Below are 26,231 nucleotides of genomic sequence, written 5' to 3' on the forward strand. Positions count from 1 at the left end.
TGGACGGGCCGAGAGTCATAGTGGATTTAAATTCCTTCTGGCAGGCGAGTGCTTAGCCAGCATGGCATGAAGTGCATGAGGCTACCTCAGACGGACCGGGCCTAGGGTGACCAGATGTCCCAATTTATTAGGGACAGTCCTGATATTGGGCTTTTTTTTTATATGGGCTCCTATTACCCCCCACCCCTGTCCCACTTTGTCACACTTGCTGTCCGGCCACCCTAACTGGGCCTGGCGGCACATGGCGCGTGATGCCAGTATTGTGCCCATTCCTTGTCTCCGCGTCCTTACCCAAACACCTGGGTTGGCAGGGGGTCACAGCAGCAGCGCCCTGTGGCATGCCTCTTCCTGCCCCGCCTGCTGCAGCCCCAGGGGCAGGGGGGGAACTCCCAGGTAGCTGTGGCTCTGGCCGGGGAGGGGCTCGCTGCAGCCGGCCCCAGAGCTCAGCAGGGCCGAAGGCTCCTGCAGTGATGCGAAGTGAGATCCGCAGGGGCGGGCGCCTCCCTGGAGGCCCCTCGGCTCCGCCCCTGGCTGCCTCTAGGGGGCGCGTGGGACTCAGCTGGGTCCCGCTGCAACTTATCTCACGCCGTTCAAGCCTGAGGACGGAGCGCGACACAGGTGGCAGAAGGGAGACCAGCGCCTGCGCGCAAGGCCACTGTTCCGTTCGCCCGCGGAGTCGCGCAGGCGCAGCAGAGAGGCGGGGCCGAGGCAGGCTCCATGTCGCGGCGGGCCCTGCGCAGGCTGCGGGGGGAGCAGCGGGGCCAGGAGCCCCTGGAGCCGGGGGCGCTGCGGCTGGGCCCCGAGGAGGCGGGGGAGGAGCCGGGCCGCGGCAGGAGGGGGCCGGAGCGGGGCGGGGTCAGCAACCTGTACGAGCTGGTGAGGAGCCGGGCGGGGAGCGGCGGGGCCGGGCCGGTGGAAGGACCGGGCGGGGGGCGGGGAGCGGCGGGGCCGGGCCGGTGGAAGGACCGGGCGGAGAGCGGCGGGGCCGGGCCGGTGGAAGGACCGGGCGGGGGCCGGAGAGCGGCGGGGCTGGGCCGGTGGAAGGACCGGGCGGGGGGCGGAGAGCGGCGGGGCTGGGCCGGTGGAAGGACCGGGCGGCGGACCGGACCGGTGGAAGGACCGGGCGGGGGCCGGAGAGCGGCGGGGCTGGACCGGTGGAAGGACCGGGCGGGGGCCAGTGGCAGTGCTGGGGGTCCTGGCAGTGCCCCTTGCCCCAGGCGAGGAGCCGGGCCGGGCTGTAATGCCACAAGCTGCCACCGTTAGGCCGGAGCTGCCCGGTGGGGGGGAGGGGGCACCGGCGGGCCCAGCGTAGTGGGTGGGGATGTCATGCCGGGCCAGCCCCCGCTCCATGGCGGTCTCCAGCTCTCGGGCTGCCCGGGGGGCTCCTCGGCCCTTTGCTGGCAGGGGATGGGCCGGGTGGCTGGATCCCCCCATTCCTCCAGCAGTGACCGAGTCAGGGGGTCGGGCTGTGAGAGCTTGTGCTGCTGGCCCTGCCGGCCCCTGGCTCACCCGTGGTCACTTATGACAAGTGCGGGGTGCCAGCGTCCCAGGTACCAGCCTGGAAGTGCAGCCGGGTGGCCGGTATCTTCCCAACCCCCCTGGTGGGCATACAGCCGTCCAGGCTGAGCCCTGCTGTTCACTTCTCATTTGCCTTGGAGCCTCAGTTCTGGTCCAGGTCCCCATTGCGCCAGGCGCTGTACAAATAGAGAACAAAACCATGGCCCCTGGATGAGACAAGAGAACAAATGGACAGGCAGACAGGGAGTAAGGAAACAAGGAGACAACCTTGGTGAGCATGACAGGCTCTGATCTCAGCACACCAGCAGCCAAACTGCTGTCAAGTTTCTTGTAGGCTTCTGGTGAATGGCCAACTTTAGCTCCTGTCACGCTGGCAGGATTTTTCTCTCTCTTTCTGTAGATGTGAGTAAAATACAGATCCCTGCTCCTGGTGTGCAGCTTTGTGCTGGTGGGAGCCAAGGCAGTGCAGACTCATCCAAGTGTCCATCCCACTGTTCTCCCCAGATTCCTGAACCTTGTACCCCTGTCTGCACAGATAACCAATGAAGAATTGGAGGATGATCTAGGATCCAAAGAGGAGAGAGCAGAGTCCAGACTGAATGAGCAAGATGGCCCAGGGAACAATGAAGAAGCTGAAACTGGCAAGCCAGAGAGCGATGGGCAGAGAGCTGGAGAAGACACTCAACAACAGGACCAGACAGTGACCAAACTGCAGGTACCTAGGAATGTTGAGCAGTATCCACACCCGCTAGGGATTGGTCATAATTATGAAGAGTTTTCTTACTCCCGCCTCATACTGGCACTGGTAGCTCTGTGCCTTACTGGGTTAGTGCATCAGTCTGTGACCTCTGGGGACCAGAATTTAAACTGAAAATGACCGGTTACAACTGAGATGCCATTTGTCCGCCTCCCCAAAGCACTGCGTACCTTGGCCTGACTGACGGTGTGAGGTCTAGGGTTGGGGTAGCGGCATTGCTGTGTTGGGAGTGAGGTGCCTGGGCAGAGTGGTCTGTTGGGAGGGCAGTGGAATACCTGGATCAGGATATGGTGATCAGCTGTGAAGAGAAAGTTACTGTCGCAGTTACCTGAGGTAAGTGGCTTGTGCCATTCTTACTAGTCCGATATTTTCATGAGCACTAAATTCGTGTAAAATGTATGAAAGGGAAAAAAATCCCTGGTAGCTTGAAATAGAAATTATTGTCCTTTTCCCCTCCATTGGACACCTGAATTAGTTGTTGGGTTGCTTACAAGGACGGGTCTGTTGTCTTAACAAAGTACAGTGAAGCATTTGCTTTGAAGATGCACGTACGCAGAATTACATGAAGATTTCAAACGGGTACAAGGGAATGCAGGTTAGGTACTGGGTTTTGGGGGGCTTGACAGTAGTGCTTTGTTGTTGGGGTTTTTTATTTTTGGTTTTAGTTTAAGAAAAGTGCAGAGGATTAACAGGGTCATGGTTGAAGGTGGAAAGCAGCCTCACTGTTGTATGCTGTGGGAGATGCTCACAAGAGAAGGGGCAAGTTAGTTAAGTTAGTTCCAAATTACAAAAACTACATGATCTCTCAGAGGTGGTGGTTGTGGAGCGCAGCCTAAGCTGTGGATACATCTCCAGATGCAATATCTGTGTGGCGCCAGTAATCCTGGGAATGAGTTTTAGCTCTGTGTCCCTTGGGAAAAGAGTGCGCCTGTCTGCCTTGATGGCTGCCATGTGCCTAAGTAGTTGTACCTAGACGGAGCAGAGAGCCCAGATCGCCTGTGATGTTTTCAGCCAGCTGTATGTTTCTGTGGTAATGAGTGATTTTTCAGATTCCTTGGTAAAAGGAAAGTCTAAACAAAAGAAATGTTAATTACCACTGAGACTTGGGGGAACAAAGGGAGGTTAAAACAACTTCCTCCAATCCTGAAGAAACGAAAATATTCCTTGCTTGATCTTGTATTGAATAATCAGTCCCAGTCACTGGTATGAGAATACTGCAGTTTGCATTTGACCCCTTAAGGCTGGGAATCGATGGTTGAAGCGTTTTGTGACCTCTTGCCCTCACCCTTCCCTAATCTTGTTCCTTGTTTCAAGTGTGACAGGAATGGCTCTTTCCTAGGCCAAGCCCATGGCAGCCTGTGTTCCTGTTGCAAATGCCACCTCCACCTTCCTTGCTGCCTCCCTCCCATGCACTCACTGGCGCCTGTTGCATTTATCTCCATAGCCTGTATCAGCTAACAAGCCACGGAAGAAAAAAAAGAAACGGAAGAACAAGAGAACTGCAGCTGGCGAGACTCCGGTATGTCTGCCTCAGATCTGGGATTCAGCCCCATCCCCTTCCTTCTTTCCAGGCTCGGGAGATCCCCACCAGCGGTCACCTACCTTTGTGAAGTGCTTTGAGATCCATGCACAGAAAGTGCTATGTAGTATGTTGCTCTTATTTATTTGGAGGCTGTGATTCCTATTTCATAGCCTGCGTTCATGTCCTCAGAGCTCAGCTGCAGGTTATTAAAGCTGGAACCTTCAAACCAGCATCTTCCATTTTACTGACTTTTGTGGTGTGGGGGGATCCTCTGGGATCTTGCTTTTTGTGCCCCTCCCTTTGTTCTTTCCCGTATCCTCCCAGGCCCTGCCGAACACGGACTCTTCCTGCTAGGCTGGGCCAGACACTGCTCTCTCTAGCTGCCAGCGCTCCAGTCACTGGCAAGAGGGCTCACTTGAGAGCAACACTGGTGCGCTGTGCTCTCGCCTTGCCAGGTCTGGGCACTCATCCCCTGCATAGCGGCACATTACCATCACTGTCAGTTTGACTTCTAGTAGCAAAAGCGCCACCAAGAGCGGTGGCTGGTGCCGAGTATAGTGCCAGCAAGTGGTTTTTGGACTTGTCCTTGTCAAGTGTCCTGTCCATGCAGCGGTGAATGTGTGTGGCTGAGGTGGGGGAAGGGCACAGATTTTGAGTCTGACTAAACTGTCTCCTCCTAAGGAAGTGTGTAGGCTTTGCTCTGGGCGGAGTCAGGAGCCCTGTCCCATGTGTATCCAAGGCATTGTTTGTGTAATTGACATCAAGGGACTGGCTGTGATCCTTGCAGTACTTCGGGGAGAGGACAGTGTTCCTGTCTGACACAGGCACTGAGGGCTGACTGTTGTTAGTAGTCAATATTTACGGAGCACTGTAAATTTTCATGGTGCTTTTGAGTTTTTAAAAAACCCTATAGTTGTGGCACCCAAGAGCTTATAATCTAAATCAGACAAATATAGAACATGGAAATAAAATCACCGGGGAGGGGACAGCCAAGGGTTAAAAAATTACAAACTCAAACTTGTAAACACTAAGGCCAGGAGGGACCATTCTGATCATCCAGTCTGACCTGCATAGCACAGGCCAGAGACTCTCCCCCAATGACTCCTGCACTGAACCCAGTAACTTGTGACGGAGTTAGAGCACTTGCTTTAGCACGACAGCCAGCCTTGAGTCAAAGGCTAATGATGGTGAACATAGCATGAGTCATCATGTAATGGACGAAGAGCAAGGCGAGTGGGGTCGAACAGCCAGCCCAGAGTGGGACTCTGTACAGAAAGGCAGGAGTGATGTGTTCTCGTGCAGGCTGGGGTGGGACCGATCCTTTAATGGTTGTGATGTCTTTGCATGGTGCCTTAAGGAAGACGATGACCTGGAAGACATTGACAGCATTCTGGAGAAAATGGAGGATTCCAGTGGGCTGTCATATGAAACCAAGAGTGGTGTAATCGCAGAAAGTCGACCTCTGCTCTACGTAGAGCACAGGTAATGTGCCTCACTGTCTGTCTTTCTCTGCTCATTGCTCTGAGGTCTGAGCGTGTAGGGAACTCCTGTCCCAAGGGAGCTTTGGAGTCTTGCTGTAAAGTGCTCTCTCTGGCTTTGAGTTGGGACCATGCTGGAAAGGTGCTGCTGCGTTGGTAACTGAGGGCGGCTCTGATCTGACCACCTGTTGCTTCAGTTGAAAGGCTGAGTTATTGGTAATGCTTTTGGTGTTCCTCGTCCCAGTACAGAGGCGCCTCTGAAGAGCTGCTGCAGCCTTGCAGGGTAAAGCACCAAAACCAGATTAAACTGGGCAGATAATTTATACCTTGCAGCTGCATCCAAACAGGTTATAACCCTCCTCATTCCAACAACACTCAGGCTGCGTCTATACCACTAAACCCTCACGGCTGTAAGGTGCACAGTGGAGCCGCTCTTTGCTGGCAGGAGAGCGCTCTCCCATGACACACTAAAACCATCCCCAGCCAGGGGCAGTAACTTTGTCCGCACCGGCGCTTTTCATCAGGAAAACTTTTGTCGGCCAGAGGGGTGTTTTTTTCACACCCTTGAGCAACAAAAGTTTTACTGATGAAAGTGCAGCGTAGACACAGCCTCCATGCCAAGCACAGCATGGTCCATCCTCTGTGTGGGATGGGTATGGTCTCGTCATGGCCTCACAGAGCTAATACCACCAGCAGTGAACTTGTCCACATGTGACCACCACCAAACTGGCTCACCCACTGATCTCAGCGAAAAGCTGAGGAATGAAATGGCCACAGATACTAGAGGGGTCCTGCCTCAACCTGGCCATACCCCACTGTACAGTCACCAGCGTGTTGTGGATGGATCCAATCACTGGATCCCATGTTCTTCCAAGCCAGCTGGGTCAGTGGAGTCAAATCACAGTTTCTAGCCCTGGGACCATTGGGCATGCTCCCAGCTTCCGACCTCTTGTCTGACACCCGTCTTTGGACATGGGTGCTACTCTCTAGAGCCTGAACCCAGTGTCTGAGACCTGCTTAGTCCTCCCAATCACTGACACTCCTTCAGAGTTCCCCCGACCACCTGTGGGCATCTTGGGCTTCGAGTTGAATCCCTTGGAGGTCAGCATAACACACAAGCTTACCCAGGGAATTTTGTAGCTGCAGTGACTTCACCCTTAAAACACTTGAGTTACAGATCTAGGAAAACAATGAAAGTCCTAAGATGCCTCTCCACTGGTCTGAGCTCACCCTTGTGAGTTCAGGGTTTCTCAGACCTCTCTCTGCTGCAAGTCCTTATATGTGGCGCTGGTCAGCTCCCTGCAGAGCAGAAGTACCCAGCGCTTAGGCCCCTCTGAGCCATGTGCTCAGGCTGAGAAGCTACAGACCCACCAGGTGCTGGCCCCTCTCCTGTGACCCCCTGTCTAGAAATGGGGATGGGCCAGCCATGGACAGTCACGTTGTTGGCCCCATAGTATTAGTCCATCAGCCCGGTGTGTCACACCTTTCCTGGGCAGGGAGTTGGCTGGAATGCAGGACTGTGGGTTGGTTTTGGGTGTGTTCAGGGTGGTGCAGTCAGTGTCCAGCGTTTCCACACACACAATGTGATAGAATTCGCAATTTGACTCAGGCACTACTGTGTCACGTGTCTCTTCCAGGCAGTGGGGTCGCTTGCCCATGCAGAATCTGCTGTGTGGATAGAGGACTTGTTCTCCAGGTCTGATAGATGCCTGTTTCCAGAAATTCATTCTAAAGTGTGTACACAATTTGGAAACTGAGGTCCTTTGTTTTTCTATTTAGGATCAAGCATAAGTATCCATAAAGCAGCCTGGAACAGAGGGTTCTCCGCTGATGCTTTATAGAGTGTAAATTACTCTAAAGTTTAGACTAATTACACCAGTTGCCCTAGAGAGGGCAGCAGTATTATTCCATGACTGAACATAGTCTTTGAAATGCGGCTATGATCCCTGTAGAATAACTGGTTTAATCTGATTCTTGAAACAGCCTCGCATGGTTCCTAGCTTTGGGGTGTCAGATCACTGATCTGGGTATCAGTGCAGGAGTTTGAAAACAGGCGACTTCAGTATTGGTCAAATGGGTGAGCGCTGCTTCAGAAAAGCTTGCTCTGGGATTAATTCTTGGTGGTTTTCTTCACCTGTATCTTACATTTTCCAGAAACTTGAATCCAGAGACTGAGCTGAAGAGGTACTTTGGGGCTCGGGCTGTTCTTGGTGATCAGAGGTGAGACCAGAATTGCAATATTAAATATATTTTCAAAGCATGGGTCAGTCTCTCTCCATGTCCAGTCGTACCAAAGACTGTACCTCCAACCCTTCTCCTAGACGGGCAGTCTAGAGAGAGTGCCCACAGGCATATTGTTCATACCCCTGTTCCAGGGCTCCTCTCTTACTTACAAGTGACCCCGAGGGTGGCAGAAATAATAGTTTGGTTTTTTTTCAAGTGAAGCACTAGATGTTTGTGTGGAGGAAGGCAAGACTTCATCCAGGGTCACACCACATCCTTGGTTTTGTTCCATGACTTTCCTCCCCCTGTTACTGTTACCTGCACTTCTAAAGCACTGTCCTGTTCTGTGTCATTATGGGGCCCTCATCTTTTTCTTTATCAGTTCTTGCTGCTGTAGAATCTCTGCAATTTTGTGGGGTGGGGTCTGAGTGGCCCAGTCTCTGCAGCTGGTCTCAGATACGCTTGGGTGCTGTAGACCCAGGGAAGCTGTCCAGCTGTTTCCTCTGCATGTGCTGTACTTGTGCAGGTCTCATTATTTATTTGCAATGTGTTGGGCACCGTCCCTGCAAATGAGAAGCTGAACCCCTGCTTCAAAGAGCTTGCCCTCTGGTTGAGACATACGCAGTACAGTAGGAGCGCAAGTTCAAAGCGATGGTGGTGATAGCTGGAGAGGCCATCTCTGAGGGGCTCTGTGGAAGAAGGATGCTCACTAAGAAGGAATTTGAAGGCAGAGCAGAGGTGACAAGTGCCAGGGAAGAGAGAGACGTTTCCAAGTGTAGAGGGTTGGCTGTGTTCCTGGAAAGGTAGCCGGGGTTTCTTAGCTCCTCCTTATCACTGATCCTATAAACGTCTTGTGAGTCCAGCCAGGAGCTTGAGACCCACTGCATGGGTCCTGGGGTGAAGGTTGGATTGGACCCACAGTCAGGGGATGGTTCTGTGAACTGGGAGTGGGAAACTATTTCAGGGACAGGAGAGAAATTGACAGAAAGTGGGAGCTGGGGAAGGGAATCAGTGGAGCGGAGAGGCTGATAGGCCAAAGCCTAGGTGGAAGCTGGCATGCAGCCATGCAGAGCCTCAAAGAGACACCTGAGAATGTTCAACTTGATAAAAGACTGTGGAGGGATTTGATTGATTTCCTAGTGCTGCAGTCAGATGAGATGTTGGATCTCTCTGTCCCAAATCCAAGTGCTAGAGAGCTGCTATCCACTTCCCATCCCCATGCTTCGCTTTGGTCCTGTTCCATAGTGTATGTCCAGTAAATAGAAGCTCTGATGTAGTGTTTGGTTCCCGCAGGCCACGGCAGAGGCAGCGTCCGTACAGTCGCAGCACATGGCTGACTGCTCCCAAGAACACCTGGCCACGCTACAGCAAAACAGGCGAGTTCTTCCCTGCTCTCGGGTGAGCTGTCAGTCTCTCTGCCTAGTCCATGGGAGCACAGAGTTCCAGCCCTCTGTTTGGAACATGCCTCCACTTCCTGGGTCCACCCGCGTGGCCGTTACTAGAGCCTGGATACTGTGCAGAGCGCAGCCTGTTGTATGAGCCGCCAAGGCCATACTCCTCTCCACTGCTAGATCAAGCATTCGCTGTTTGTCAGTGCCGGGGCTTGCCCCTCCTGCTCCACTGCAAAGAGGCCTCCGAGGGCTCTCAAGTGTCTTCCTGTGGATGGCCATGCTGGCTGATCAGAGGCATGGCCAGTAGGGCCAGGCTGCTGGGGGTTTTGGAAATGGTGGGGGGAAGAACTTGGAAGCATTTGCCTTAAGGGGGAAATCACCTCAATGAGCTCTGAATGCACAGCTAGTCTGAAACCAGTCCTGTTCCAGTGATGTGAACAGGCTTCCTTCACCCCAGTGCTACCAGTCTGCGCAGGCCGTGAGAAGAGCTCATTCTTGCTGGCTGGCAGAAGCTGCCTCTCTCTTCCTGAGGGAGCAACGGCTGTCCATGTGCACCCCTAGGCATTGCCATGAGGCTGCTGGAGACAAGAAGAGGAGTCCAGCACTTCACGTTTGAGCACCATCGAGAGTACCAGCAAGTGCAGTTCAGGTTCCTGGATGCAGTGGAGTCTCTGGACCCAAACAATATTGTGGTATGTCATAAAACAGGGATGCCCAGAGCGTAGCCACCAGGCCAGGTGCAGCCGGTGGAACTGTCCAGTGCCACCTGCACCCTGTTACCTTAATTGTGGATGTGTGACGTGATGACTAAAAGTCCCAGCCTTCATTTTATTGAGCTAAGCAGCTTGGCACTGTAGGCTGGGACACGTAGTCTTCTGTGTGCCAGCAGCTCAGCTCAAGATCGGGGTGGGCAAACTTTTTGGCCCAAGGGCCACATCTGGGTATGGAAATTGTATGGCGGGTCATGAATGCTCACAAAATGGGGGCTGGGGCGCGGGAGGGGGTGAGGGCTCTGGGGTGGGGCCAGAAATGAGGAGTTCCGGGTGTGGGAGGGGGCTTCAGGCTGGGGCAGGGTGTTGGGGAGTGAGGGCTCTGAGGTGGGGCTGGGGATGAGGGGTTTGAGGTGTAGGAGGTTGCTCCAGGCTGGGACTGAGGGGTTTGGAGGGCGGGGGGGGGGGATCAGGGCTGGAGAAGGGGGTTGGGGCATGGGAAGGGCTCAGGGGTGCAGGCTCCAGGCAGTGCTTACCTCAAACAGTTCCCGGAAGCAGCGGCATGTCCCCTCTCCGGCTCCTATGCAGAGGCACGGCCAGGTGTCTCTGCATGCTGCCCCATCCACAGCCACTGCCCCTGCAGCTCCCATTGGCCAAAGTTCCTGGTGAATGGGAGCTGTGGGGGCGGTGCTTGGGGAGGGGGCAGCATGTGAAAGCCCCCTATGCGTAGGAGGAGCCGGAGGGGAAAATGCCGCTGATTCCGAGAGCTTGAGGGCTGGATTAAATCGGCTGGTGGATTGGATGTGGCCCGCGCACTGTAGTTTGCCCACCCCAGCTCAAGATGGAGTATTACTTGGTGAGTTGTGTAATCTCCCTGGACCACAGCTCTGCTGCTAGCTGCTCCGGGTCATGCAGAGGAGGTGTGGGCTGGGGGCTCCTGGCAAGATGCCAGCTTGTCCCTGGGCAGAGTTGAGGCCCTGTGATTAAGAGAGTGGATGGCTCTGCATGGAGCATTCATTCTAGGTAGCCATTGAGAACAGACCTCCCAAATAAAGCTCTGTTGTCTTCACTCTTCAGCTAGGAAAGTCAAAAATACTGCACAGTCGAAAGTGACCTTTAAGGGCAGGCTCTAAAATAACAGCTATTTTGTTTATAAACTAAATTGTATGGAAGAAAAAAATGTGTAGCCTTCTCCTGGTATGTTAGCAGAACAGTCCCTGCATTGAAGTGTTATTGAGTGTGTCCAAGCTAATTCAAGCAGATGGTACCATTTATAGCGCACAGTGACGAGAGTACAGTGGAAGGGTTCCGGGCCCTCATGCCAGATAATTGAAACATGTTTTCTCTGAAACCCCTGCCCTAAAGGAGCACAAATGTGTGCGCTTAAGAGACTTTTTTTTAGAGGGGCCATTGTCCAATGGATCCTCCCTAATGGATCCTCGTTTTCATCCCCCTTCCCTTTCCTGTCCTCTGATCAGAATGGCTGTTCTCCTGAGCTTGACAACGCTGCTTATTAACCAGCCCCCAGGATCTCTGGGAAATGGTGCCAGGCTCTTCCTCCCTAGGTGTGCTCAACTTGAGAGCAAGAAGTCTGGGCCTGGGTCAGATCTGGGTCTCCCATGTAGCAGTGCAGAGCCCGCCATGTAACATGTTCTAGTCCTCTACCCCCCAATTGCTCAGGGCCGTTTCAGAGTCGGGACGGTAGGTATCTCTCCTACCGCTTTCTTCTCTTCCATCTTTTCAGCTGAACCGAGGTGAAATTTAACAGGACTGAGGTGGTTCATAATGCCAAAATATCTCTGTTTACCTGTGACATTTGTGATGCCTGCAGAATCTTAGGCACCACATCTAACCTGATCCCATAGAAAAAACATTATTTGTGTAGGTCCTATTAATAGTGAAACTTTTCAGTTCTCATCAGTGGAGTAACTGGCTTTCATGGGAGAACCCTTTAAATATTTAGTGATAGGAGCAATTTCTCCCATTGGATTGACACTGGGCACTCTGTTACTGGGGCCACGTGAGTACCTAGAACACTGAGCGGTCAAAACAAGGAGTGTGTAAGGGGCGTCTAGGCGAATGCTGCACCGTTTTGTGCCCAACACTAATTCATGCAGCCTTGACCATTCACATCCTACCGAGATGGGAACATGGGGCAGAACACTAGGCTTTTGCCCCCTTTGTGAAAAGCAGAGTGGTGTCTCCCACAGATGGACACGGGTTTTGTGTGCTGTCTGAAGGAGCTACCCCAACCCTACTCTGTAGTATCAGTACTGAGTGCCATGTGATGGCCTGGGATCTGATCCCATTACCTTCAAACCTGGAGGCGGGCGTGCGACCAGCTGAGCCTCACTGACACCTCCATAAGATTAATTTTCTGGTTCCCAAGTCACTGCGCCGCGTTTGCCATCCTGCTGCCCTCGCAGTGTATGACTCCCAAGGTCCCATGCACAAAGAAGCAGCATGTTGTGTAAACACTTAATCCAACCCAGCCCACTTCTCCTGTCTGCCTATAGCTTTTGCTCCAGATGAACCCATACCATGTGGACTCGCTGCTGCAGCTCAGTGAGGTGTGTCGAATGCAGGAGGATCAGGAGATGGCCCGAGATCTTGTAGGTGAGAACTGGGAGTGAGGAACAAGTGTGCCAATGGGCAGGTGGCGTGGGACTGCACTGCCGCGTGCCTTGGCAGTCCTCATGGTTAGCGCCTCAGCAGCTGAGAGAGGGGCTCTACATTTCCTTACGATGTCTGTGGTTTGGTTACTTATGCCTTAGGCGAGATTGTGGCTTTCCAGTTTTTCTCTCTGGGGTTGTGACTGCCAGTCTCTCCTTGTCTCCTAGCTCATACAGCTCTTTCCAAAGAGTGGGTGAGCGCCACGAGTACTCAGCCATGCACCATCTAACTGGTTCCCTACATTCTCTGGGGAGTGAGGAAATTCAGGGCGTCTTGCCATATCCCAGTGTGATAGAGGACAACTGCTCAGCCCTTGCTGCTAGAAGTTGTATAGGAAGAACCCAGTGTAGGAAATAGCATTTGAGCTCTGCAGTGTAATTACCATTTCTCATTAGAAGCTGACTCGTCACACCCCCATAGGGCTTGTCTACATGACTAGTTAGTGTGCAGCAAGCCAGGATGTGAATCTACAGCGCACCAGCCTGTCACTCAGTCACATCCCAGGTGGGTGCTGGTCAGTCGGAGGAGCAGGGTTTGACCAGACATGAGACCTTTGAGGATGGCAGAGGGCGAAGGGGGACTCTTGGAGGACCAGCCCCTCCAGAAAGCTTTGAGGAGGCTGGATTGTGATTTTCAGTGGATAGGAAGGTCAGAGGGTCCAGCAACGCTCCTGGGTTCTGGCCTGAAGCTAGTGGACCTGTATGGGTTGAGCCCTGGGAAGCACGTCTGATCTTAGCGCGTTTCTGGAGTGTAACGGTGCCAGTTCTAAGCCCTTCATTAGGAATGCAAGGTCAGTGTCAGCAGTGACCCTGACTCCCCCGGCAGGTCTCGGGAGTCATGCTGGTAGGCAGGTCCAGCAAGGACAGAGGAGCTCTTAGACGGGAAGCTCAGGGAGGCAGGTCATACTGAGTTCTCTGCTCTGCTGTCCTGTTACCAATAAAACCGAACCTTTGTCTGGTCCTGGGATGCTTGAGTCTCAGCCTTGTGGAAAAGAGAGCGCTGGGTGTGAGCCGCAGCGCTAGACACGTGCACATAACGACAGGCAGTGGTGAGCCGGGGCAGTGCTGGGAAACCAGCACTGGGTTGCTGCCGATTGGAAGGTATCGGATGGAGGCGATGGCAGGCCCCACAGGCTAGAACAGAATCTGTAGTTTTGAATCCCAAGATAGCTGTGCAGCTGGCTCATCCTTGAGCCCTGAGCCCAGGCCTCCTCCTGATGAATTTTTGTTCAAAATCTTATTCCCCAAAGCATAGAACTGGGGAAAGGTGGCTTGCCCACAGTCCTCTGTACAGCACCGATCCAGCCGGGAGGGCGTGTGCTGCTTGAGTAACTGGGCTCCCTCCGCCTTTTGGGTCTCTGCTGAGATTGCCACGCTAGTCATTGGTGTGGCTGTGGCGCTTGCTAGGAAACGCAGACAGCCTGGTCCGTGGGCTGTAGGCCCCAAGCAGCCATTTGTCAGTGGTGTCTGGGGGCTGGATTTGACTGTCGGATTGGGAAGCGGGGGTGAGGGGTGGCGGTGCCCCTAATAATGCTTGTGTTGTGTGCAGAGCGAGCGCTCTACAGTCTGGAGTGTGCGTTTCACCCTGTGTTCAGTCTCACCAGTGGAACCTCCAGGCTTGATTACCGGAGACCCGAGAACAGGTGGGGACCTCCCAGCCCCTCTCTCTTCTGTGCGTGGTGTTGGGATGGGGAAATGAGATTCAGCCTAGAGGTGGTTCTGAGTGTGCTGTTCACCCTCATTTAATGGCCAGCTAATCAGAGCCCCAGCTTCTGCACATGGGCAGGAAATCCGTCCGGAAACAGCAGACGGATGCCGAAGCTGCTTGCCCCTCAGTACCTTGAATTTGCTTGTGCTTTCAGTTCCAACTTGATGTCAGACTTCTTTTTGTCACAATTCAGGTGCTTCTCCAACTCTGACATTAGCACCCACCCACCCCTGCAGTTCGCCAGCATCTGTAACTTGAAAGCCATGAGGCGCTCGTGGCAGCTGCTGTGGGTGAGATGCATGTCTGTTGTAAGCCTGTGCAGTCAGATTGGAATAGAATCCCTGACTCCCTCTCCTGTCTTCCAGATCCCCTGGCCCCAGCTCTGTAACAGCCACACACTAAAGTATCTTCCTAGGGAGTACAGCCTGAGTTAGGATCCCGCAGCTCATCCCATTCAATACAAACCAGCAACTCAAGACGGAGACATGGACCAGTTCCTGGAAAGAGGAGTCAGGACCTGGCTGTCCACATTCCTGCCTGGAAGTCTTGTGCTAGAACCAGATACATAGATCTGCCCTTGGCATCCCGGGCAGCAGGGTTCAGGCCCAGTGTTTCCCCTGTTCAGAATTAGCAGGGTGATGTGCTTCTTTTCCGCCCATGTATTTTTCAACGTGTTTCTGCTTTGGCCTTTGTAGAGCTTTCTACCTGTCTCTCTTCAAACACATGATCTTCCTGGAGAAAAGAGGCTGTCCTCGTACTGCCCTGGAGTTCTGCAAACTTATCCTGAGGTAAAGAGCAGGGCTGGGTCCTTCTGGTTTGGGTTCCCTTGAGGGAGTGTGTGCAGAATCCATACGGCATCCCCATTGGGCTGGGGCTGAGATTTCTGGTTGCCCATAGAGTGCAGGCTCTGAACACTGCATGGGCCTTGTCTGCACCAGGCTTGGCAAAATTTCCCACCATTGCAGGTCCATCAGTGCCCAAAGGCCCTGGTGTAGACAGAGCCTGAGCAGTTCCATGGAGGCAGGTATTGGGCAGAAAGGAATCTCTCCTGCCTCACTGCTCTGCTGCTGCTTTGACAAGATGGAGGGAGGCTGGGCAGCCCAGGCATGGCCATGGAGTTCAGTGCAGGCTGTGGCTGATGTTCCGCCCTGTGGCCTGGCTGATCAGATCAAGGTGGAGCCTTGCACACTGGGACCTGTCTGGCTACAGTCTGCTCTGACTGAGTGCTCGGCCTCCTGGCCACTAGCAGTGGGGTTCCATGGAAGGTGCACGTCGCCCCCATGCAGGAACCAGAGATCAGTGTTGGGTCTGACTCTGCCAGCTGCCCGGGCTGTCTCTGGACTCTGTGGGACAATCGGCACACTTGGCTGTTCCATAGCTTCTGAGGCCAGAAGGGACCTTTTGTGATTGTCTAGGCTGACCTGCATAACAGGGCATAGAATTTCCCTGAGTTACTTCCTGCTTCAGGTGCAATAGCTGGAGTTGAACTAGTTCAGTGTTTCTCAATCTTTGATACCAGGGACTAGCTTGCTGCCGTCCTAAACTGCGTCAGGGAGATCTCAGGACTGGGACTGGTCCACTGACCGGTCGTTGAGAAACACGGACTAGAGCAGAGCAGTTTACAGCTCACCTTTAGCATTTACCGGAAAACTGTGCTCTGTACCTGTACTTTCACTGCAGGCGGCTTGGACTCCCTTTTGGGCAGGGTCCCTCTGTCCCCCTCTAAGCCCATAGACTTATTCTGTATTTGCCTGGCCCTGTGCTTCCCAGCCCTGGCTAGACGCTGCCTTGTCTGAGTGGCCTTATCGTCCTGCCACGTGGCAGTGATTGTCCTTCCCTCATCGGCGCCATCCCACAAACTCTGACCAGTTTGGGGGGATAGCAGCTTGAGTCTTAACCCAGCAGTCCGGTCTGATTTTGAGCGAGTAACTCTACTGTGAGCTTTTGTAATGCTGCTCTTCTGGTTCGTCCCTTCCCCCTCTGCTAGCCTTGATCCGGAGACTGACCCGCTGTGTGTACTGCTGCTAATTGATTTGCTGTCGCTCCGAGCTAGAGAATACGCCTTCCTGACACGCATGTTCCAAGAGTGGGAGGTGAGTTGGCAGCAGGCTCCCCTGGCAGGAGCAGATTCCTGGGGCTCCACACCCTTCAGTGACCTGTCTCTGTGAGCGCTGGGCTGAGAAGGGAGGGCAACTGCACCATGGGGGGTGAGGGCCAGGCCGCTTGTACCAGAACTGCAGACACTGACTGGAATGTACCATAAGATACCAGGCTTGGCTCTCTTGAACCGGGGGCTCTGAGTGCTGTATAAGCAGTTGTGTGAGTTTGGTATCACTTTGTCCATTGTACAGATGTGCACACTGAGGCACAGAATGGGAAGTAATTCTCCAGAAGTTATGCAGTGAGAAGTGGCACCCACAGGAGTGTAACCTAACAGTCTTGAGACTAGCACCAATGTTATCATTGCTTGGGAAATCTGTCTTTCGTTTTCAGGGTCACCGGAACTTGTCCCAGCTCCCAAACTTTGCCTTCTCGGTTCCGCTGGCGTATTTCCTTCTGAGCCAGCAGGAAGAGCTCTCGGAAGCGGAGCTAAGCCAGGCACGGGAGAGAGCTGCCCACCTTCTCCAGCACGCGCTGATCATGTTCCCGAGCGGTAAGTGTGGTGGCAGACAGCCCCAGAATGTTCGGTTTAGGATTTATCCCCCAAAACAATGGCCAAATTCTCGGTGACTGAAGGCAGACTTGGTATTCCTATAATGGAGCAGATGGCACTGCCCCTTCTCAGTACAGAGATGTGGCTCTCAGATGCAGTGCAGCACAGTCACTCAGCTCGAGGTGGAGTGCTGCATGTTAGGCCTTTAGTCTGTGCAAGTGGTGAGTTCCAGCTGACGGTGACACATGCATCATATGGCAGTGGGGCTATTCAAAGACTGTAGAACTTTATGGGCAATATTTGGCACCCTCAGCCTTCAATACGTTAGAAAGGGGTCAGTAACTGTCCATGTCTTCTCCCTACCTCTATGCTATTCCCCTCCTAGCTTGCACAGCGCTCGGTGCCTCTCCCCCATGTATAAACATACACATCACATGTGCACAGGTTGCGGGGCAGGGGCACAGATTCTGAGTCATCACAGGAAGATGCTTTGATCCGAGCAGAGCAGATTTACTGTCTGCTCTTTATCTCCGTTCTCCCTCCGAGGCACCATTATGCTTTAGATCCTCCCATCACTGTCACTTTCATCCAGCTGATGCTTCTGTCCCAGAGACGAGCCATGTAGCGCCTCTGGGCCAGGAGGGGACGTAGTTACCAGAACTGATTTGCCTTTGTAGGCAGGAATATCTAGCTCTCCCTGAACAAAGGGGTCCAGTTTGTGTTGACTCTTGACTTTCTGGTCCTGGGCATGAGGATGAAAATAAAACCTGTATTCAAGTTCAAAGGCTGGCAGTGTTAATTTCACAACATTGTACCTTGTTCCTGTTGGCATTTTATTAAATGATTATGCAAAGCTCTGGACGGTGATTTAAAAAAACACCTTGAAACATGTTATGTAGCAGATGTAACATGCTGTTTGAACAAAGGTCCTATTTCTGCTGTCTGTTAAATATAAAATGTGCAACAAAATCTTCAGCCATAAAATTGGAAATCATCCTCTTCCTGTGTCTGGTGCTTGAGGCCTTGTTTGCACGTACTGGGGGATGGACGCACAGCGATCGAGGCATTAGCGGTCTATTTAGCGGGTCTAGTGAAGACCCACTACATTGCCTGCAGATTGCTCTCCCGTCGACTCCTGTACTCCACTGAACGAGACGAGTAAGGGGCATTGATGGGAGATGCTCTCCCATCGACACAGTGAAGTGTGGACCCCGCGGTAACGTCGACTTGAGTTACTCGACTAACGTAACTCAGGTTGCGCAGCTTAGCTCGGCTTTGCCCTGTAACGTAGACGTGGCCTGATTCTAGGAAAGCACCTGCTCTCCCCAGCTGGCCTTTGTCCCAGTTCTAGGAGCTCTTTGCAACCACTGGCACTGGGGACCTGGTAGCTCCGGCAGTCCCTGTCTGTGGTGAAGGCGTCACTGATTTCCTCTTGCAGTTCTCATGCCGTTGCTGGATCACTGTAGCGTGCAGCCAGACTCCAGGGTCGCTTCGCATTCTTTTTTTGGACTCCAAGCTCAGATAAGGTAAGAGCTGCCCAAGCTTTTCAACAGAAGGAATCAAAGTTTCACCTTGCAGCGCTGGCGGGTTTCTCAGCTCGTTCTGCTGTCTGCATTTCCAGGAACTGAGAAGAGGAGGATTGCTTGTCCCAGCAGGGAGTGGGAGAGGGAGAGAGGGCTGTTTGCTCACGGGAGGCACTTGGGTAGCAGGTGATGGGGACCCATAGGAGAACCCAGATAGATAGTGCCCAGTAGAAACACGCAGCTTAATATAGGTAGGCCATAAGTTCATCTTGGGCCTTGCAAGTGTCTGTCCCTGCTGCAGCAGACACTAGTGTGTGCATGTGACCTGGGCAGGCTGTCTCCTCCCGGTCCTTGTCTGGCTCGGGGGGTTCTGTGCCCTGTGATCATCTGACTGCCTGGAGCTCAGGGAAAGGTGAGGCACTTTCTCACCCTCTCCCTGTCCGGGCTGTTTTGGGAACACCACTTAGTCGTTCAAGACACAATAAGCTGGTGGAGGCTGGTGCAAATAGCAGACATGGGAGATTGCAGCTCATTGTTCAGTGTGAGAATCTGAGACAGGCCTCGGTGTGGGCTGGGGTGAGCAGTGCCTGCTGTGTTCTAACACTCTGTGTCCCACAGCCAGCCTCCTGCCTTGAACCAGCTGGTCTCCCTGTACATAGGAAGGACTCACTCCCTGTGGAAAGACCCTGCCATCATGGCCTGGCTGGAAACCAATGTCCATGAAGTGTTACAGAGGGTGGACACGAGTGAGCCAGTGGTGGAGGAGTTTGCACAGAAGTGAGTACAGTTGGCTGAGGCCGACCGCTCTTCCGTACCAGATAACCTAGAACCTTCGACGTTAGAGATGGAGGCACTGAGATGCTCTGATGAGGTGGGATCTAGATCTCGATAAAAGAGCCTTGTTGGTCTTGGACCCTATCCCAGGCATTTCCCGGCCAGGAATGCTGCATGCAGTTTGGCGTGTAGAACTGCACTGCACAGTCTGGATCTAACCACGCCAGGGATAAGGTGCTGTTCCCTGCGCCCCTTGGAACTTGCCTCTGAGCTGCGGAGGAGTTCTGTGCCAAACGCCGATAGCCAAGGAGGCTGCCGGTCCGGGGTCAGGCATGTCCTCCTCCGCCTCTTGGCCCCCACAGTTAGTTCTCTTCCCCTTTCACTGCCCCCCAACCCATGCCTTGGTCCATGGCTTCTCTCTCCCTCTCAGCTGAGATTCCCACTTGTCTGCAGCAGTTTCAGGCTAGATTGTGCCTCGTTTGCAGAATGAGTGGGACTTACCTTGTCCCTCGTCTGTCTCGACAGTGAGACTGAGGTACTGGCGTTGATGAGCCCAGTGCTGTCAGGCTACTCTTGTACCGTGTATGCAGTGCACGAGTGAGCTGCCCAGTGTCATTACAAATTTCAGCATGAATGCCACAGAATGGCTCGTTTCTCTGTCCCATTGGGGTTCCCTGGGCTGCTTCCCAACCATCACATACCGCTACGGGTTAAAGCACCCTTTACCAAAGAGGAAATCCTTCCCCCACACCCCACCCCCCATTAGGGGTAGCATGTGTTGCAGAGGTATAAACCCTTTGAGCTGTACAGATGTTTGTCTGGATCCCCAGTGTTCCAGCATTAGCCTGTAGGCAGCTGTGTCTCATCGTGCTGGAAACGCACTTCTCCAGAGCTGAAGGCTGTACATCTTGTTGGACAAACAAAGGCTACATTGCACTGGTGTTATTAAATGTGTTTATTACAGTGGTGCCTGTGGCCAACTAAGAAGGGTGCCCCCTTATCCGAGATGCTGGACAAACACTGAAGCAGCCAGTCCCTGCCCTGAAGAGTCTGCAACCTACCAACCCCAGACAGACCCGGGGGCGGGAAGGAGTATGTGTGGGCAGAGTGAGCAGTTGATGGCCTCTAGGATCCCTGATTTTTGTGGGGTTAATTAGAGTGATCAACTGAAGGGAAAGAGAAGTGAAGGCAGAGGAGAACACCACCTGGGTCCTAGTGCCCTCCAGGGTTGGCGGGGTGGGGCCATCTCCCCTGACGGTCTGGGTCTGGGGGAGGGATGCCCCCATTTTATGCGCTTGGCCCAGTTGCTTCTGCAGCTGCTCCCACTGGTGGGAGAAGCTTTGGGGCCAGGAAGATGAAGTCTTAGTGAGATAGGAGCTAGCGTGGAGGTGAGCTGCGAGTCAGGGGTTCTCAAACTTCATTGCACCGTGACAACAAAAATTACTATACGACCCCAGGAGGGGGAACCGAAACCTGAGCCTGCCCAAGCCCCAGTGCCTTGTGTGGAGGAACCAAAGCTCCATCGCTCTGGACAGGGTGGCCAAAGTCCAAGGGCTTCAGCCCCAGGCCGGGGGGCCTGTAAGCTGAGCCCCGCTGCCCAGGGTTGAAGTCCTCGGGCCTCAGCAAGTCTAAGCCAGCCCTGGCGATCCCATTAAAACCCCCAGTTTGAGAATCACTGTATCTGTGGCCCAGTGGAAGGTCCCATTCTTTGCTTTCCTCACTCTGCCCTGGCTGTCAGCAGGGCCTTGGAATGAACCTGAAAAGCAGGTGGATTTCCTGCTAGCAAAGACTGTCTGTGTAGGCTGCTCCCCCCTTGGCAGGGAATGACCAGGCCAGCTGGGGGGAGCTCTGACCTTGTCACACTGCTGAGGGCAGGGATGTGCTCATCATAGACTGACTTGGGAGGCAGAGGCGGGTGAGGTGCGGGTGGGGTGAGCGCTTTGAAGTAGGGATTGGCTTGCCAGGTCCGTGGAATGCAGTGCGGGGCTGGGGCTATTTGGGCATCTCAGCAGCATTCCTTCGAGGTCGCTTGGCTCCCTTAGGGTACGTCTACACTACCCACCGGATCGGCAGGTAGTGATTGAGCTATCGGGGATCGATTTATCACATCTAGTGTAGACGCGATAAAATCGATCCCCGATCGCTCTGCCGTCGACTCTGGAACTCCACCGCGGCAAGAGGCGGAAGCAGAGTCGACGGGAGAGCGGCAGCGGTCGACTCGCCCCCGTCCTCACGGCCAGGTAAATCGACCTAAGATACGCTGACTTCAGCTACAGGCAGGGGTTCTCAGACTTCTGTCCTGGTGACCCCTTTCCCACAGCAAGCCTCTGAGTGCGACCCCCCCATGCATTGAAAACACTTGTTTATGTATTTAACGCCATTGTAAATGCTGGAGGCAAAGCGGGGTTTGGGGCGGAGGCTGACAGCTCGGGACCCCCAGTTTGAGAAACCCTGAGCTACGCTATTCGCGTAGCTGTAGTTGTGTATCTTAGGTTGACTCCTCTCCCCCAGTGTGGACCGAGCCTTGGTGTGGTGGGCCCGCAGGAGAGCACCACCCGGGCGGTCTGGCCGCTCTCACCGGCTCATGGGCAGCCACTGAATGCCAGGCGAGGGAGGGGCTGATCAGCACGGCACATCCCATAGGAGACTGGGCTGACGCTGATGCTGCCACCAGGGAATGCAAACCTCGTCAGTGCTGTAGGCATTGTGGGGTGCGTCAGTGAGACCCTTCCCTGTCTGCCCTTAGGCGCAAGGTGCGGTACCAGAGCGCCCCCAGAAACATCTCTCGCCACGTGATTCTCTCGGAGCTGAAAGAAGCCACGGCAGCATTGCCCCTGGTGAGTAAAAATGGGGCATTGTGTCCAGTGTCACGCGTGCTTCACGGCCCCCCAGGTGCTCCCTTGGTGCTCCCCGCCTCCCCCCACCCCCCGGCCTTGTCAGACCAAGCCCAGTGGGGCTCTTCGACAGAGACTGACATAGCACCTCCTCCTGGGGTCTCCTGTACGTCTCTGCTTTCCCCATTGCTTCACTGCCTTTGGGGCACCCACAGAGAACCCCTCCTCTGGTAGCTGGGTGTTCTGGGCCAGGCAGAGTGCTGCAGCAGGCAAGGGGAAAGCCAAGCCGAAAATAGGTCCCAGGCTTAATAGTGTCACAAACGAATAGCAGCGGAAACGCCTCGGCCCATTGCACCAAGGCATTGGTGCGTGTTCCCTCAGAGTGCCTCGTCCCAGGGCTGGGAATAGGGGTGTGCTGCGAGTGTTTGGTCGTGTGGGTATTTTTTTAATCTGTTACTAAGGTACCATCCACGCATACAACAGCACGTGGCGTCCTGGGACACTAACCAGACTTGTCCTGCTATGCCTAGGGACCACCGGGGCCATGACAAGGCTGCTGTGATGGTCTTAATGCTACGTGGGGCTGTGTGCCCGCGGGGACTTATTGTCCTAGGTCAGTGTTGTGCCTTCTCTGCCCCTGCCGCGTGACACCGGTGCTCCATCAGACAGCAGGCATGAGAAGTTAGCAGGGTTCTGACAGGTCTGATTTTCCTCCCTCTTTTTGAAGGAAGTGACCTCCCAGCCCGTAATGGGGTTTGACCCCCTACCTCCCTTGGACTCCATCACTTCCTATACAAGACCAGAAAGGTACTTCTCCACTTCGGATTCATGTCTGTCTGCATAGCTCAGCTGTTTGCTTTAACAAGTGCCCAGCCACACAGTGGGATGGACGCTAACGAAACATTCTCAGGGCTTGGAGTTAAATCTTCCTCCATCTGAGAACAGTCGAACCATTAGTTTGACTTACGGCGCTCAGTGAGGTGTATGAACCGTACAGACGGGTTGTGTCTTGCCACTTTCGTGGGGTGGTAGCTGACTGTGGGTCACCATCTGAGACAGTCTGCAGAGGCCACTCAGTATCAGCAAACAGAGCAGGAGTCGCTGTGGCACCTTAGAGACTAACACGTGTATTTGGGCATAAGCTTTCGTGGGCTACAGCCCACTTCTTCGGATGCACAGAGTGAAATACAGGAGGCAGGGCCGGTGCAAGGATGTTTCGCGCCCTAGGCGAAACTTCTACCTTACGCCCTTCCCCCCCCCGCCCTGAGGCGCCCCCCCTGCGGCAGCTCCCCGCCCTGAGGCGCCCCCCCTGCGGCAGCTCCCCGCCCTGAGGCGCCCCCCCTGCGGCAGCTCCCCGCCCTGAGGCACCCCCCTTGCGACAGCTCCCTGCTCCCTGCCCTGAGGCGCCCCCCTTGCGGCAGCTCCCTGCTCCCTGCCCTGAGGGTCCCCCCCACCCCAGCTCACCCCTGCTCTGCGCACGAGCACCCCGAGCAGGCTGTGGCTGCTTCACTTCTCCCGCCTCCCAGGCTTGCGGTGCCTAAGCTGATTGGTGCCGCAAGCCTGGGAGGCGGGAGAAGTGAAGCGGCCACGGCCTGCTCGGGGAGGAGGCGGAGCAGGGCTGAGCTGGGGCGGGGAGTTCCCCTGCGTGCCGCCCCCCCCCCTTGCTGCAGGTGGCCCTCCCCGCGCTCCCCTGCCCCAGCTCCCTCCGCCTAAATGCCAGTGGCGACTGGGGCTGCCGAAGATCCGGCCGCCGCGGTCGCTGCCAAAGAAAATGGCACCTCCCAAATCCCAGCGCCCTAACCGACCACCTAGGTCGCCTAAATGGTTGCACCGGCCCTGACAGTAGGAAGATACAGATATCTGTATCTATCTATATCTTCCTACTGTATTTTCCACTCCAGGCATCCGATGAAATGGGCTGTAGCCCACGAAAGCTTATGGCCAAATAAATGTGTTAGTCTCTAAGGTGCCACAAGTGCTCCTGTTCTTTTTGCGGATAATGGCTGCTACACTGAAACCTGTCAGTATTAGCACTGCTTCAAAATGTCACTTTGCATCGACCTCTCTGAATGAGGCAGGGATCCCCTCCGGGTGGGGTTTAGGCTGGACGCCATGACGGCTGGCTGTTTGGTATCATGCACGTTGCAAAGGTTGCAGGAATCTGACTGCAGCCTGCATCCCTGTAGAAATGCTTCTGCCTCGAGTGGAGACTCACTAAACTGGGGGTGATGGAGTCCAGACAAAGGTGAATCTCAGCATTTTGCTTCTGGTAACCCTACCCCAACCTGGCGCTGGGCTCACGCAAAGCTGTACATTGCTAAAGAACAAAGTGCGATTGTACAGGAGTTGGGGGTCTTCGTGCAAGGCTGGGATGAGTGTGGGAGAGTCAAATACAACTGTCCTTTGTTTCACTGAATGGGATTGTTTGGGTTTTTCTTTTCCAGGATGACTCATCCATCCAATGAAAGCACTTTATCTCTCTTCTTTCGATCATTGTTGCCAAATTTTACCTTACAGGTATGTTAAATGAATCTATAACTGCTGCACACATGTTCTAGCATGTGCATGGAATTCCACACCGAACCGTCCTACCCAGTGTTGTGTTGTGCATGCAAGCAACCCGTTGCACTGTAAGCTGGAGGTTGCATATGTAACTACCACAGTTAAACACACACTTTCAGAATGTAGTTCAGTTTGTGTTCTCAGATACAAACCACGGGGAGGATTTTGACCTGGGAAAGGACTTGTCTTCCTAAATTGCAAAAACCCTTTTCATCCAATGTATCCTGGAACAGCTACATTTAATGTCTTGTGTCAGTCAATTAAATCTGAAGGCAGCAGTTTGGGTTCTCGCCCTTTGTAAGGTCTGTTTGCATGCAGGACGTGTGTGGGAATCTTCCTTTCCTTCAGTGCATCCGAGTGTTCTCCTCCCTGTGGCTGGTGAAGAGAGTATTCAGAAGAGAATCATTTAAAGACAGACTGCTTCCATTCACCAGGAAAGCTGGGTGCCACAGCAGCAGTCATGTTAGCAGCATAACTACCATCTAATCCGAGAAACAAGGAGGCCGAGTCTCTGTTCATGTTGAAATTTTAACTGCAAGCGGCACTAATTCTATAGAATTGCTTGGGTTTTTGCAGCGAAATCCAGAACTGTTCAGCTTATAGATCTTACCGCTTTGCTGGCAGAGCATGTGAATAGCTGTAACTAGCATCTTACGCGTGGATGCTGCATCCAGATTTCAGTGCTGAATTTACGACAAAATGTAACTGCATGCTCGCTCCTGTGTGTTCAGGTGCTTTTTGTATTTAAAAACTAGCAGAGACCAGTCTCGGTGGTAACTATTCATAGGCCAGGCTTGGTGTTTGAGTTCCACCATATCAATTAGTCCCCTGCAGTTGGGGGAAGACAGCAGCTCCCTTTCTGAAGCTGAACTGTCCCTTTTTTTAACCACCGTGTAATTAAACCAGCGGAAGGGATTGTGCACCATTTTTGGAATATTCGGAGCGTGAAAGTGAGTTTATAATAACGAGCTTTGTTCCCTTAACTATATTAGTTGCTGTAATACCTTGTGACTTCATAGCGCTTCCTCCGTGCTTCATAACCATTATAGAGCAAAGCTCACAACATTTGTCCTCCCTCATGCTCAGATGGGGGAACTGAGCCACAGAGAGGGGAAATAGCTGTCACAGCTCTTGATTCATAGGCCTGTGCCTTGGCCGTGCTTGCTTTCCCTAAGTGGTCTAAAATTCTGACACTCTTTCTCAAAAGCTGCCCAGGGGTCAAGTGCACATCTGAAATGATTGACTCATAGTGCAAGTCATTCACTGATCTTATACCCCAGGGCAGCCTGAAATCTGAATGCCCTGATTCTTGTGGGTTTAAAGGCCAAGCCATTTTGAGCCGTTTAGCACTGGGGGCTCTCGATCTCCCTGTTCTCACTATGTGCCTTGTGCTGTGTTGCAGGGGGAGGTCAGACAAGATGGAGCTGAAGAGGCTGGAGCTGGGCAGGATCTAAACCAGGGTGTGAACAGGCTAATGGCAGCCATGCGGGACATGCTGGCGAATATCCAGTTCCAGGAGCCTCCGCGAGACGAAAACCCCGATGGAGACGCGGACTGGGACTGAAACCAGACCAAGCCCCATCCCCACGCCATGCTATGTAATTATGTTCCTGATTGCACCACCAATGTAATAAAGAGTCACACAGAGCAGGGAGGCCAGGTCCTTGACGTTCCCTGCTGCTTTGGCCGTGGATAAAAGCGCTCAGCTGAGGGATGGGTGGGCATAGGTTTGTCCTGGTTTTAAAAAGCCCTTTTTAGTCCCTCCATAACTTCCAGCCTGCTGGAGCTGGAGTCCTCTCGGGACGCTGTTTTGGAGGGGCGAACGCGAGTCGAAACCACACTGTCTAATGCCGCACTAGCAGCCAAGCTGCTGTCCCCTCTCCTGCCCACCTTCCATGCCACACAC

The 26,231-nt window shown here is 53.7% G+C and overlaps 1 protein-coding gene across 2 annotated transcripts; it reads left to right on the plus strand.

Moving 5' to 3' along the window:
• The first annotated feature begins 702 nt into the window (after positions 1-702).
• TCF25 (transcription factor 25) lies at positions 703-25,977 on the plus strand. 2 transcript variants are annotated; one of them, XM_044987134.1, is made up of 18 exons: positions 703-876; positions 2,054-2,233; positions 3,720-3,794; positions 5,155-5,279; positions 7,430-7,495; positions 8,792-8,874; positions 9,451-9,581; positions 12,116-12,215; positions 13,821-13,914; positions 14,675-14,767; positions 15,967-16,072; positions 16,473-16,632; positions 18,071-18,158; positions 18,774-18,932; positions 21,676-21,766; positions 22,491-22,570; positions 24,208-24,280; positions 25,728-25,977. In XM_044987134.1, the coding sequence occupies exons 1-18, from the start codon at positions 718-720 to the stop codon at positions 25,887-25,889; spliced, it is 2,025 nt and encodes a 674-aa protein (XP_044843069.1). In that variant the 5' UTR covers positions 703-717; the 3' UTR covers positions 25,890-25,977. The 2 variants fall into 2 exon arrangements, with proteins under 2 accessions (XP_044843069.1, XP_044843070.1); XM_044987135.1 differs by lacking the exons at positions 22,491-22,570; positions 24,208-24,280; positions 25,728-25,977 and adding an exon at positions 22,294-22,468.
• The last annotated feature ends 254 nt before the right edge of the window (positions 25,978-26,231 follow it).

This window comes from Mauremys mutica, chromosome 14 (assembly GCF_020497125.1).
Source record: "Mauremys mutica isolate MM-2020 ecotype Southern chromosome 14, ASM2049712v1, whole genome shotgun sequence".
NCBI classification, from domain to species: domain Eukaryota; kingdom Metazoa; phylum Chordata; order Testudines; family Geoemydidae; genus Mauremys; species Mauremys mutica.

What these genes read in the sequence shown, in the direction of transcription:
- TCF25 (XM_044987134.1), top strand. Translation starts at nt 718, where the DNA reads ATGTCGCGGCGGGCCCTGCGCAGGCTGCGGGGGGAGCAGCGGGGCCAG. An exon ending in GATGGCCCGAGATCTTGTAG is followed by an intron (nt 12,216 to 13,820) that starts GTGAGAACTGGG and finishes TGTTGTGTGCAG; the next exon opens with AGCGAGCGCTCTACAGTCTG. An exon ending in TTCTGCAAACTTATCCTGAG is followed by an intron (nt 14,768 to 15,966) that starts GTAAAGAGCAGG and finishes CCCCTCTGCTAG; the next exon opens with CCTTGATCCGGAGACTGACC.